Here is a 13,374-nt window from a genome sequence, read left to right on the forward strand (position 1 = left end):
AAATGACTCCTGTCTTGTTCTCCATGGCCCAAAGAAAGCCATTCTTGAATCAACCAGACATTGTGTGTTTTAATTTGCTGCCCCATCATTTTGGAACTCCCTTCCCATTGCGATCCTTGCAGAGCTTTTAAGAAATTTAAAGTTGCAGTAAAGTCTTGGCGTTTTTGGCAGGCCTTTAATGTGCTCTGAGCTAGATTTTATTGTTGACTCCACTGCCCTCACTACCTTCCCCTTTTATCCATACCTACCAGGCATTCTCCACTTCCCTGCTTTCCCTTTAGCTGTTAGGAGGTTTGTGTAAATGATTGTTTCTCTTTCCTTTCTCAATTGTAGTTCCTTTTTCATATTTCTTTTTTGTTTTTATTGTTAGAATTGTTCATTGCCTTGGTCTGCCTGTTAGGTAAGGTGGTATAGAAACTTAGCAGAAATAAATAGTTTCCTTGTCATCAAGCAGATGAAGCCATTACATATGGGTTGTGTCCATCAACCGGCAGGGGGAGATAGAGAGCACTCAACTTTTCACAGTGCCTCATGGCCAGCTAGTTCCACTGCCTCTTCAGTATTTTTAATTTTTTTGTTACATCTCTATCTCCCCAAGCAGGGTGGCTGCAGCTTCTTCGAGCGCCATCAAAAATCTGCCTGGGGGTGGCTCCTGGCTTGCCAGTTGTTAGCCGGGGTGTTAGAAGCTATAGCAGCTTCACTTTGAAGGCACATAGGTCAGCCCTTTCCCTGCCTTACCCATGCCCCCGTGGATGTGGACATATTAGCTTGCTTTTCCCTGTCCTTTCCCACTCAGTGGATGCAGGCACATTGGTTCGCCTTTCCCTGCCTTTCCCACTTATCTGAGCCTCCGGAGTGATTTTATTTACCTCTTTTGCCTCTGCTTTCCTCACAGCGTTAAAAAAAAAAAAAAAAAAAAAAGCGATCTTGGAAAAGAGGTTTTTCTTGAGATTCTTCTGCAGGACCGGAGCTGTGATACTCGGTCTAGTGAGGTAAGAGTGTTTTCTGACTCCTCCAGGGTGGGCCCGCGATCGGGACGTTTTTGGCGCGAACCGCCATTTTTGAATTTTACCGCCGTTTTCGGCGATGGCTGCGGAGACTGTAAAGCGCTGTTCTAACTGTGGCAAGCGCAAATCAGCAGCGGGGCTCTGTAATTCGTGCTGTACAGACGATAGAGCCGGCCCGAGCATGGCGAGCGGCGATTTCGCACTCTGAGCTGGCAGCAGATGCCATTTTGGATTTTCCACATGGTGCGGCCTCCGTTGCGACGGAGCGCCCTGAATCCGGGGGTGGGTGGTCCTCTGAGTGAGGCTAATAGAGCTGATAGCCCTGGGCAGGATCCGGGCGGTCAGGGAGCGGTTTTCTCCCCTGATTTTGTTTTAATGCTGCATAGGGCATACATGCTTAAAAGAGCTTTTCCACAGGGATCTTCGGACCCTCTGCCTTTGCCTGTTTCTTATCCTCCTGATTAACGCAGAAGGGCTAATTCCCCTTCTGAGTGTGGCGCACCCCCCCCCCCCCCCTCCCCGTGGTTGGGCTATGAGGATTCTGAGGGGTCTGGCAGAACTTCTTGGGCTGAGGAGCCAGAGTCGGGTGCAGAATTGCCACAGGAGCTTGATGATCCGTCTGCGGTGAGGATTTTCCACCGCGAGGAGCTGCCAGCGCTTATTTCAGATGCCTTACAAGCCCTCTCGATTGAAGATCCTGGGAGTGGCACAGCCTCCTCTGTTAATCCAAGGATGGCTAGTACCAGAAAGCCTGCTCGAGCCTTTCCTTTGCATGACTCCATCCAAGAGCTTATTTCTGTCTCAATGGGCTGACCCCGAGGGACCTTTGAAGGTTGCCAGGGCTATGGGGCAATTATACCCTTTGATTGAGGAACATTTGGCTCGCTTTGCAATGCCTAAAGTGGAGGCCCTGGTCACAGCTGTGACAAAGAGAACTACCCTCCCTGTTGAAGGAGGTGTTGCCCTGAAGGATATTCAAGACCGCAGGCTTGATTCAGCTCTGAAGCGGTCCTTTGATTTGGCAGGTCTCACTGTTCGGGCATCTGCTTGCAGTTGTTATGCTGCTAGAGCCTACCTGGCTTGGTTACAGCAGGCAGTGGAACAGCCCGGTGATGGAGCGGAGACCTTATCTGAAGTGGCTCCACTTGTCCTTTTTGGCTGACGCCCTTTATGATATGGTCAGAGCTTCGGCTAAACAAATGGCTGTAGCAGTGACGGCTCGCCGCAGTCTTTGGCTACGACATTGGACGGCGGACATGGCCTCTAAGCAAAGGTTGGTGAAGTTGCCCTTTTCAAGGCCTTCTTCTGTTTTGTGATGAGCTGGAAAACATTGTTAAAGGCCTGGGGGATTCCAAACCTCAGCGCTTGCCCGAAGATAGGCCGAAGCCTTCCTCTAAGGGTCAGGCTCCTCTTACAGACCTCGCTTCCATGAAGCTAGAAGGTACCGCCCAGGGCGTGCTGCTGGGTTCACTTCTTGTGCCCGCTTTCAGCAGAGAAACTCCTTTTGCTTGGACAAACGTTCCGCAGCTGCCGGTTCAAGGCCTGGAGTTCAGGGGTGACCCTCTCCATGATGGTGTGCCAGCCCCCTCCTCGTTTCCTGTCATCGGAGGAAGACTTTCCCTCTTTTTCGAGGAGTGGGCCAAAATCTCCGCAGATCAGTGGGTCTTGGACCTGATCAGAGACGGATACCGAATAGAATTTGATGCCCCGGTGAGAGACGTGTTTGTGGAGTCCCGATGCGGTTCTGCCGCCAAACGGGCGGCGGTAGAAGAGACTTGCACAGTCTGTGCCAGATAGGGGCTGGGACCCCGGTGCCTCCCGCCGAACAAGGTCTAGGCCGCTACTCCATTTACTTTGTGGTGCCACGAAAATGCGGGTCTTTTCGCCTGATCCTGGACTTAAAAGAGCTAAACCAGTCCTTAAGAGTGCGGCATTTTCACTTGGAAACCCTGCGCTCCGTCATTGCGGCGGTACAGCCAGGAGAGTTCCTCGCGTCTCTGGACCTGAAAGAAGCTTACTTGTATTACCAATTTGGCCCCCGCACCTGAAGTTTCTGCGGTTTGCAGTGTTGGGAAAACATTTCCAGTTTCGGGCCTTGCCTTTTGGCCTTGCCACAGCTCCCCGAACCTTCTCCAAGGTAATGGTGGTAGTAGCGGACTTTCTCAGGTGAGAGGGTATCTGGGTTCACCCGTACCTAGACGACTGGCTCATCAGAGCAGACTCAGAAAAAGAGAGTCATCTAGCTACAGCCAGAGTGGTTTCAGTCCTTCAATCTCTGGGCTGGGTCGTCAATATGGCCAAAAGTTACCTGACCCCCTCGCAATCTCTAGAATATTTGGGGGCCAGGTTCGACACAGCCTCGGGCTATGTGTTTCTTCCCGAGCAAAGGCGGTTGTTATGATTGGGGTCTGAACCCCTCTCAAACTTACCTCTTTCCTGGAGGTCAGCTTCTTAGCTGGCTTCTGCTTCTTTTCTCTGTCCTTTCTGAGCTGGCTCTGTCTCTCTGTGCTGGCAGCTTCCAGCAGCATGGCTCTAATTGTTTCACTATACTGCACCTGTGTGTGTGTTGCCTGAGTTGCTCTACCTCTCTTTGGGTGTACTGGCTTCAAGTGCTTCACAGTGTTGCATTGGTGTGGGTTGGGCCTCTCTGGGTCAGTGTGCTTTTGCCTAGGTCTAGGGAGTGTGACATCATCAGGGAGGGCCTTGATAAGGAAGTGGTGTTGTTTCCTTCAGGGCCTTTGCAACAGTTGTGTTTGCTTTAGGTAGGGTGGTGCAGTGTGCACTTCTGACTTTGTGTCTAGTTTCCCTGCTTGCTTTTGCTAAGGTCCAGGTTAGTGTTAGTGCAGTGTGCACTGGTGTTTGTGTGTTTAGCTTTCCTGCGTTTCCCTCTTGGTTTTGGAAGCATTGCTGTGTGTAGGGCTTTGGAAGCTCTGTTGCTGTTAGAAGTACTTCAGGGTTTGGTGTTGTTAGGAACACTGCAGAGTTTGCTGTTAGAAGTACTTCTGGTGTTTGTGCTAGTGGGAGCATTGCAGTCTTTGCTGTTGGTGTTTGGTGATTTAGAATCACTTTTGGCTTATGTGTTAGCTTCCCTTCTTTTTCCTTGTGGCTCCCCTGTCTTCCCTTTTAGTGCTAGGAGCTCTTCTGGTTGCTTGCCAGAGTAGTGCTTGGGAAGCACCTTGTTAGTTGTATCTAGCTTGCTAGAGCAGTGCTTAGGTAGCTTGTTAGTTTTGTGTTTAGCTTATTAGTGTAGAGCTCTGCTTGTAGCTTGGTGCTTAGTAGCACCTGTGTTAGCTTTGTGTTTAGTTCCCTGCTCTGTTAGTTTAGGGCTTAGGAAGTCCCTTTCTTGAGCAGGGCTTAGGAGCTCCTGTTTAGTATAGGGCTTAGGAAGTCCTTTTGTCAGTTTACTGTTAGGAACACTCCTGCTGGTTTAGGGCTTGGGAGCACGTAGATCAGTTTAGGTTTAGGAGCACTTCTGTTTCCAGTCCTGGTCCCTATGTCATCCGGTATCCAGTAAGTCCTGCCGGCTACTCGAACCCAGGAGCTCAACTTTTGGGGGGCTTAGTAGCTAAGCGCAGGTGAAGCTGTGCGGACCAGTCCAGTGTGCTCCAGTCCAGTGTGTTCCGGTCCGGTGTGTGTTCCAGTCTGGTGTGTTCCGGTCCGGTGTGGGTTCCAGTCTGGTGTGCTCCAGTCCAGTGTGTTCCGGTCTGGTGTGTGTTCCAGTCCTGTGTCCTCCAGTCCGGGGGATTCCAGTCCATGTGTTCCGGTTCACTGGGCAGTGCCTGCAGTCCCTGCCAATGTGCTTACCCAGTGTTGGTTGGTGGGTTTTGCCTGCTGCTGTCGCTCCTCGGCAGCAGCCCAAGGGCTCACGTTTGCTCCAGAGCCCGGCCCCGCGGGCTCTGAACCTGAGAACCTGACAGCGGTGCAAGCTTCAGAATCAGGTCCGTCTGCTCCTGAGGATGCTCCGCCCGCGAGCTTGGGATATTGTCCAGCTGTTGGGATCGATGACGGCCACCTTGGAAGTGGTGCCATGGGCGAGAGCGCACCTGAGACCTCTACAGTATTCTCTACTTCAACGATGGTCTCCAGTATCTCAGGATTATCAGTGCAGACTTTCTTGACTCCCTGTGGCCCGTCTCAGTATGGAGTGGTGGCTCTCGGACAGCATGTTGCGGCGGGGAATGCCGCTGGCGCTCCCCGATTGGTGCCTAGTGGTGACAGATGCCAGCCTGAAGGGCTGGGGCACACATTGCCAGGGGAAGCATGCCCAGGGTCTGTGGACGCCCAACGAGTCGGAGTGGTCTATCAACCGCCTGGAGTTGAAAGCGGTGTTTCTGGCTCTTCTGGCCTTTCAAGTGACCCTGGAAGGATTGGCTGTCCGAGTGATATCGGACAACACGACAGCAGTGGCCTACATAAATCGACAAGGCGGCACTCAGTGCAGAGCTCTAGCCGCGCAGGCCGAACAAATTTGCCACTGGGCCGAGCTGCATCTACATTCCCTGTCATAAGCTCACATTGCAGGTCAGAGCAACGTGCAAGCCGACTATCTAAGCAGGCATCAGATCGATCCAGCGGAGTGGGAACTAGCAAGACGATGTATTCCTGCAGATATGTGCCAAATGGGGCAAGCCAGTGATGGATCTTATGGCAACCAGTTCCAATGCCAAAGTCCCGTGCTTCTTCAGCAGACGGAGGGATCCTCGCTCTGCCGGATTGGATGCCTTGGCTCAACCCTGGCCCCTGGGCTTGCTGTATGTCTTCCCTCCGTGGCCCTTGATAGGGCGAGTGCTCCTGCGGATTCGGCTGCATCCAGGAGAAGTGGTTCTCATCGCCCCGGATTGGCCCATGAGGCCTGGGTATGCGGACCTCCAACAGATGCCGTTGGAGGCTCCCTTTCCGTTACCTCTGGTTCCGCACCTGTTGGCGATTGAGAGGGCGCAATTGAGAGATAAAGGCTATTCAAATAAGGTAATTTCCACTCTCCTGCAGGCCCGTAAGCGCTCCACTTCCGTGGCTTATGCCAGGATTTGGCGCCAGTTTGAAGTCTGGTGTGTTTCAAGAGCGCTTTCTCCGTTGCGGGCTCCTGTCTCGCCGATTCTGGACTTTTTGCAGGATGGTGTACACAAAGGCTTGGCCTATAATTCCCTGCGGGTGCAAGTGGCTGTCAGGCCTATACCACGATATGTGAGCCCCTGTGCCAAACAATGTCTGGCAGCCAGACAGTTCTGATCTTACCTGGAGAGTCAGGACAGGAACTTCCAAAGGAGGGCAGGACGGTACACAGGATGGACAGCAGACAGATGGCCAGAGACAAGGTCCAGGTCCAACCAAAGGTTCAAGGCAGGCAAAGACAAAGGCAAAGTCCAGGTCCAAGCAGAGGATCAAGGCAGGCGGCAGGCAAAAGCAAAGTCCAGGTCCAAGCAGAGGTTCAAGGCAGGCGGCAGGCAAAAGCAAAGTCCAGGTCCAAACAGAGGTTCAAGGCAGGCGGCAGGCAAAAGCAAAGTCCAGGTCCAAACAGAGGTTCAAGGCAGGCGGCAGGCAAAAGCAAAGTCCAGGTCCAAACAGAGGTTCAAGGCAGGCGGCAGGCAAAAGCAAAGTCCAGGTCCAAACAGAGGTTCAAGGCAGGCGGCAGGCAAAAGCAAAGTCCAGGTCCAAACAGAGGTTCAAGGCAGGCGGCAGACAAAAGCAAAGTCCAGGTCCAAACAGAGGTTCAAGGCAGGCGGCAGGCAAAAGCAAAGTCCAGGTCCAAACAGAGGTTCAAGGCAGGCGGCAGGCAAAAGCAAAGTCCAGGTCCAAACAGAGGTTCAAGGCAGGCGGCAGGCAAAAGCAAAGTCCAGGTCCAAACAGAGGTTCAAGGCAGGCGGCAGGCAAAAGCAAAGTCCAGGTCCAAACAGATTCACAGCAGGAAAACAATCCAAACACACAGAACTCAGGTATCCACACAAGCAGAAGCCGAAGCAAAGTGTTCTGCCAGCGTCTGCACTTAAATAGCCCCCTCCATCAGGAAGACAATCATCAGCTGTCCGGGAGGTGGAGCCAACAACCAGCCCCAGGGCTCTGGATAGGCTGGTCACAGAGAGAAGGCGGAGTCCAGCCGCGACCAGCCAATCCGGGCCCAGAAGGGGCGTTCTCTATGCTCCCGGGTCCCGCACCCGGAAGAGACTCTCCAGCTTGTGAGCGCCGGCCATTTTGGCAGCGCCGGCGCTCTCCGGCCGCCACAGCGCTATAGCGGCGAACCGGCACCGTCCAGGAGGCAGGCAGGACTCCCCGAACACGCCGCCCATAGCCAGCGATACCCCGCTCTCTCCTGCTCGCGGAGCGAGGCATCACAGCGGGCAGGGCGGCGCAGGTAAGGGGCGTGACAGTGGCAGCATTGGCCTCCCTGCATGGCAAGGTTGAAGGCGTGTCTTTAGCTGCTCATCTAGATGTGGCACGGTTTCTTAGAGGGGTGCTTCGGCTCCGTCCTCCCGTGCGGGCACCTTGTCCAGATTGGAACCTGGGGTTAGTATTGAAGGCCCTTCAGGGGGCTCCCTTTGAACCGCTTCGGCGTGCTTCAGAGAAAGATTTGACACTGAAGGCCGTCTTTTTAGTGGCCACTACCTCGGCGAGACGGGTGTCAGAGCTCCAGGCGCTGTCCTGTAGAGACCCTTTTCTGTAATTCTCAGAGTCAGGGGTCACGGTTCGGACCGTGCCTTCCTTCATGCCTAAGGTGGTTTCAGCGTTTCACCTAAACCAGCCTGTTTTTCTTCTCTCCTTTGTTGAGGAGGAGTTTCCAGATTCATTTGGGCTGTTGAACCTTTTGGATGTGCGCAGGACTCTGTTGCAGTATCTGCGAATTACAAATTCTTTCAGGACATCTGATCATCTTTTTGTGCTGTTTGCAGGCCCTCACAGAGGGTCTTCAGCGTCTAAAGCCACTATTGCCTGTTGGCTCAAAGAAGCTATCTTTTCAGCATATCTGCTGTCTGGCCGGGCTCCGCCTGAAGCCTTTAAGGCACATTCCACAAGAGCGATTTCCTCTTCTTGTGTGGAAACTGGCGCACTCTCTCTTCATGAGATTTGCAGTACTGCAATATGGGCTTCTAAGCTCTATTTCGCCTGACATTACAGGCTGGATGTGGCTGCCAGGAGAGATGCGCGTTTTGGAGCACAGGTGCTAGCACGTGGTGTGGCTTGTTCCCACCCTATTTAGGGATTGCTTTGTTACATCCCATACGTAGTGGCTTCATCTGCTTGATAACAAGGAAGGGAAAATTAGGTTCTTACCATGATAATTTTCTTTCCTTTAATCATAGCAGATGAAGCCATGATTGTCTGTATTGCAGTGATTATGATTTTAGGTGCTGTTCTTGTTTCCTGAAGTTATATTCCTTGGGGAGTCTGAAAACAGTCTTCAGGATTCTTGTTACAGTTATAGGAGGATGAGTTTATTCCCTCCAGGAGGATGAGTTCATTCCCTCCTTTTTTGAGTTCATGCCCTTGTTAAGGGGCCATCGTTCGCTGTGAGGAAAGTTCATGTTATTCCCATTGCGGTTTGCCATACTGCTTTGGAAGCTTCAAATACTGAAGAGGCAGTGGAGCTAGCTGGCCATGAGGCACTGTGAAAAGTTGAGTGCTCTCTATCTCCCCCTGCTGGTTGATGGACACAACCCATATGTAATGGCTTCATCTGCTATGACTAAAGGAAAGAAAATTATCATGGTAAGAACCTAATTTTCCCATATCCCTATTTGGGTGGATCACCTGTATTTTTTTTCTTCAGTTTCTTCAGGTAGCATGTTTTAGTTTTTTGCCCTTCCATTTGGCTAGACTAACCAAGAAGCTTCTCTAAGTTGATGCTCGTGGTAACAGCTGCCTTCACTGTGTGTGTGTTGGTGCACTCCTCTTTGGATGATTGGTTATTCAGGGTGAAGTCCTATGGAGTGAGTGAGACCAACACAGGTCAGGTAGTTGGGTACCTTCAGGATTTGGGATGGATGGTTAATCCATCTAAAAGTAAGCTGGAGACCAGGAGTATTTGAGGGTGCACTTCAGCACTTGGAAGAGGAAGATGTTTCTGAGTGAGGACAGGAAGAAGGTGTTATGAGAACAGATCAAGAATTTGCTCAGGAACTGCAACCCAACAGCCCGGATTATCTGCAGGTATGGTGGGTGGCAGTAACCCTGAAGCTGGTGCTGTGGGCCAGAGCGCATATTTGTCTATTACAGTGGGCGTCTGTCTCACTGGTTGTCTCAGATACAGGCCCTGGAGTGGGTGCTGCCGCTTCTAAGAGCAGTAAGGCGCAGTCTCCAGGTTTGAGGACAGAGTCTGGAGTCTCTAGAGTGGTTCCTCAGTGGCTGGGGAGCCTGTTTTTGGGGTAGATTGCCCAAGGGTGCTGGTCACTGGGGGGGAGACCGTGTGGTCCAGTCATTCAATTGGAAGCAAGAGCCATTTGTTCTTGTTTATTTTGGTGCAAGGCAGTTCCAATGTCGGCGAACAGTGCCACAGCGATGGCATATGTGAGCCAATAGGATGGAGTCAGCAGGTTTTGGAAGAAGTGTGCGGATTGATGGGCAGAGCAGCATCTTCTAGATCTCCTATTAGCACACATGGTAGGAATGATGAACGGTGAGGTGGATTTCCTAATCAGAAGTATCCTAGTCTCATGGGGCTGGACTTTGTCAAGGATGTTCTTTGCATGCGTTTTAAAGCAGTATGGAAGATCTGTCATGGATCTTGTGACTACAGCAGAAATTCAAAGGTTTCCAAGTTAAGTTGCAGGAAACAGCTGCAATTGGCAGGAATACAAGAGCTGGTTCAACTATAACATAAGCATCGCCACACTGGGACAGACCAAAGGTCCATCTAGCCCAGCACCCTGTCTCCGACAGTGACCAATCCAGGTCACAATCACCCGACAAGATCCACGGAGCAAAGCATTTTGTACTGCTTGTCTCAGGAATAGTGGGTTTTTCCCTGTGTCCATTTAATAACATTCTGTGGCCTTTTCCTTCAGGAAGCCATCCAAACCTTTCTTAAACTCTGCTAAGCTAACCGCCTTAACCACATTCTCCGGAAACGAATTCCAGAGTCGAATTACGCGCTGAGTAAAGAAAAATTTTCTCTTATTTGTTTTAAACTTACTGCACTCCAGCTTCATCGCATGCCCTCTTGTCCTAGTATTTTTGGAAAGCGTAAACAGACGCTCCATATCTATCTTTTCCACTCCACTCATTATTTTATATACCTCTATTATATCACCCCTCCACCGCCTTTTCTCCAAGCTGAAGAGCCCCAGCTGCTTTAGCCTTTCCTCATAGGAAAGTCATCCCATCCCCTTAATCATCTTTGTCGCTCTTCTCTGCACCTTTTCTAATTCCACTATATTTTTTTTAGGTGCGGTGACTAGAATTGAACACAATACTCTAGGTGCGGTCACATCATGGACCGATTATAGTGGCATTATAATATCCTCATTTTGTTTTCCATCCCTTTCCTAATAATACCTAACATTCTATTTGCTTTTTTAGCCGCAGCAGCACACTGAGCAGAAGATTTCAACGTATCATCAATGATGACTCCCAGGTCCCTTTCTCGTTCTGTGACTCCTAACGCTGAACCTTGCATGACGTAGCTATAGTTTGGGTTCCTCTTTCCCAAATGCGTCACTTTGCACTTTCTCACATTGAACGTCATCTGCCATTTAGACGCCCAGTCTCCTAGTCTTGCAATATCTTCTTGCAACTTTTCACAATCTTCCCGTGATTTGACAACCTTAAACAACTTTGTGTCATCAGCAAATTTGATAACCTCGCTAGTTACCCCCACCTCCAGGTCATTTATGAAAATGTTAAAAAGCAACGGCCCCAGCATAGATCCCTGAGGGACCCCACTAACTACCTTTCTTTATTGCGAATAGTGACCATTTAACCCTACTCTCATTTCCTATGGCCATAAAATGGTCTGCTGTATGTGTTTCTACTTGGTCATTGCTGGGCAGTCATTCAAAGGATCGAGAACCATCCCACGTGGGTGGTTCTAGTAGCTGTTAATGGGCCTCATAGACCTTGGTATAGGGATCTCAGAGAACTCATAGTCTGTCTGGTGAGAAGCTCTTATTGTGTTCCAGAACGACTTTGACATCCCTGGTGTGCATCCACATATGGCGGATTTTCGAGGCATGGTTTGCAGATTGACAGGTGCTGCCTTTGCCATTATATGTTTAATAGATTGTAGATTTTTTTTTTAATTCTAGATTTATTTATTTATTTATTTTTGCTGGATGGCCTGGAAAAGGGGTTAGCCCTAGCCTCCCTGAAGGCTTAGGTAGCAGCTGTAGCTTGCTTTTGGGGCTTGGTGGTGGTTAGGTCTTTAGTGTCACGTCTGGATGTGGTGTGGTTTTTTTTCTGGTTGTCCGTCATGGAACTTGCTCAGGTTTGTCAGCTGTAGTGTGAGCACCCATTGAGTCCATCAAGGCTTCTGATGGATTTCAGGTTGCAAGACTGACAGTGTTTCTAGTGGCTATATGTTTGGCTAGGAGGATTTGGGCGTTTCAGGCATCTTGTTGGGAACCCTTCTTTGCCATGTCCATCTTCTTGCCAGTGTTGCAAGAATTGTTAGGGGGCAAAGAGATGAGCTATTTGAAGGAGAAGTTCAGAAGGCCCAGTCTGACATCAGACCGCACGCACAGAAACTTCAACAGATGATCATTCAGCAAGCAACAAGCCGGCACAGACGAAAACAGAACTTCGGCTGTTGGGGGTTAGGGTCCCCCGTCAGCACAGGTACGCGACGGTGGCGGGGGAGTGTTTTCATCTGGAAGGGGGGTGTCGAGGGGGTTGCGGCAGGGGGGGTCCGTAACGCGGAGGGGGGGTGTTAAAATTGGAGGGAGGGGGGAGTCTGGAACTCGGTGGGAGGGGCGTGAGGGGGCTTTGAAATGGGTGGTTGGGAGGCTGGGAGGCCTTGAACTGGGAGGGGGGAGGTAGGGGGCCTTGAACTGGGAGGGAGGCAGGCCAGCCTTGAAATGGGAGGGAGGGTGGGAGGGGGGTCTGGAACTCAGAGTGGACAGAGCGAGACAGCGAGGAAGGGTGGGGGATTGCCTTGCTAGCGCCCGTTTCATTTCATAACGAAACGGGCCTTTTTTACTAGTTGAGAGATAATCTGTAGCCAGACTCACTTCTTCGAATTCGCTTCTAGTGCATATATGAATGCAGTTCTCCAAAACACTTTCCAGAAGCCAACTCCCATAAGAACAAACCAAGAAGAAAAAAAAAACAAAGTTCCGTTCAGTTCCTTATGTGTCTTTAAGCAGCTGGATTAATCCATTCCATTCACTGCTCTGCTTTAATCCAGCTGTAACACAGTTCACTTGGGTCAGGCCTCAAAACACAGTTCACTTGGGCCAGGCCTCAAAACACAGTTCACTTGGGCCAGCCAGGCTTTAAAGATCCACCACCCTCATTTGTCAGCATTTACCTCCTGACATCCACCCTCCGGATCTCTGTTGGCTACTATTGTTTTCCTTTGGGCACTTCCAGCAGTCACTCTTCTCCCACAGTAACTCCTGCTCCAACCTCCATCTCCTCCTCCAATACTTGTTCTCCCATTCTATCCCCTCATTCTCCACCCCCTCACTCGGGTGTTCCACACTCTCCTCAGCTGATTCCATTTCCCAATCAAACCCCTCTTCTCCTTCCTGAATCTGAAGATTTTCCCTGTCCTGATACTCCTGTCTTGCAATGCATTCTGGGACTTGTAGTTTCCCTGTTTCTCACAATATGTTCAAAAGAAGAACAAAAACAAAACCACTCCTTGTCTCCCCCACCTCAAAACCCACCTTACCCACTCCAACCTCTCCCTCTCTGCTCATAACAATAGCAACTGGCACTTAACCCTCCCACCCTCCCGAGTCCTGTAACATTAACTGCAAATGTGTCCAGTCATCTGCATCTTTAGCAAAGCACCGTTTCCTGCGGTCGTGTATTAAGTTTGTATTGTTTAACCAAATTTTTATTACATTTTGTTGCACATCAGAACAAGCCTTTGTGCCTGATAGACAAACTGCTAGTCAACTTGGATAGCATTGTCTTTTCCTTCTCCCATCACCATTTTAGAACTGTATAGTCCTTAGCAGTAAATAAAGTATATGGCAGTGTTTTGACATGAAACTTTTTTTTTTTCCAGGTTAGCCCTTATAGATGTCCTATAATTAAATCTCCATATAGCTCTTCATTCAAAAAGAAAATCTCTGTATTCAGATCCTCTTTCCAGTCATTGGAAGAAAACGACGAGAATATCAACGTTCTTGAGTTCCCGGAGGAAGAGAGAGAATATGTGGTGACAAAAAGTAAGGAGATTTTGTAGAGACGTGATTGTTTTAATATTGTC

At 50.2% G+C, this 13,374-nt stretch overlaps 1 protein-coding gene across 1 annotated transcript in view; it reads left to right on the forward strand.

Moving 5' to 3' along the window:
* The window catches only part of CDCA2 (cell division cycle associated 2), a 254,447-nt gene that overhangs the window by 27,352 nt on the left and 213,721 nt on the right, over positions 1 to 13,374 (forward strand). The window contains exon 5 of the mRNA XM_030201830.1: positions 13,171 to 13,333. Coding sequence (XP_030057690.1) covers positions 13,171 to 13,333 — 163 coding nt within the window. The remainder of the gene's footprint in view (positions 1 to 13,170; positions 13,334 to 13,374) is intronic.

The sequence above is a fragment of the Microcaecilia unicolor genome, chromosome 4, assembly GCF_901765095.1.
Source record: "Microcaecilia unicolor chromosome 4, aMicUni1.1, whole genome shotgun sequence".
Lineage (NCBI taxonomy): Eukaryota > Metazoa > Chordata > Amphibia > Gymnophiona > Siphonopidae > Microcaecilia > Microcaecilia unicolor.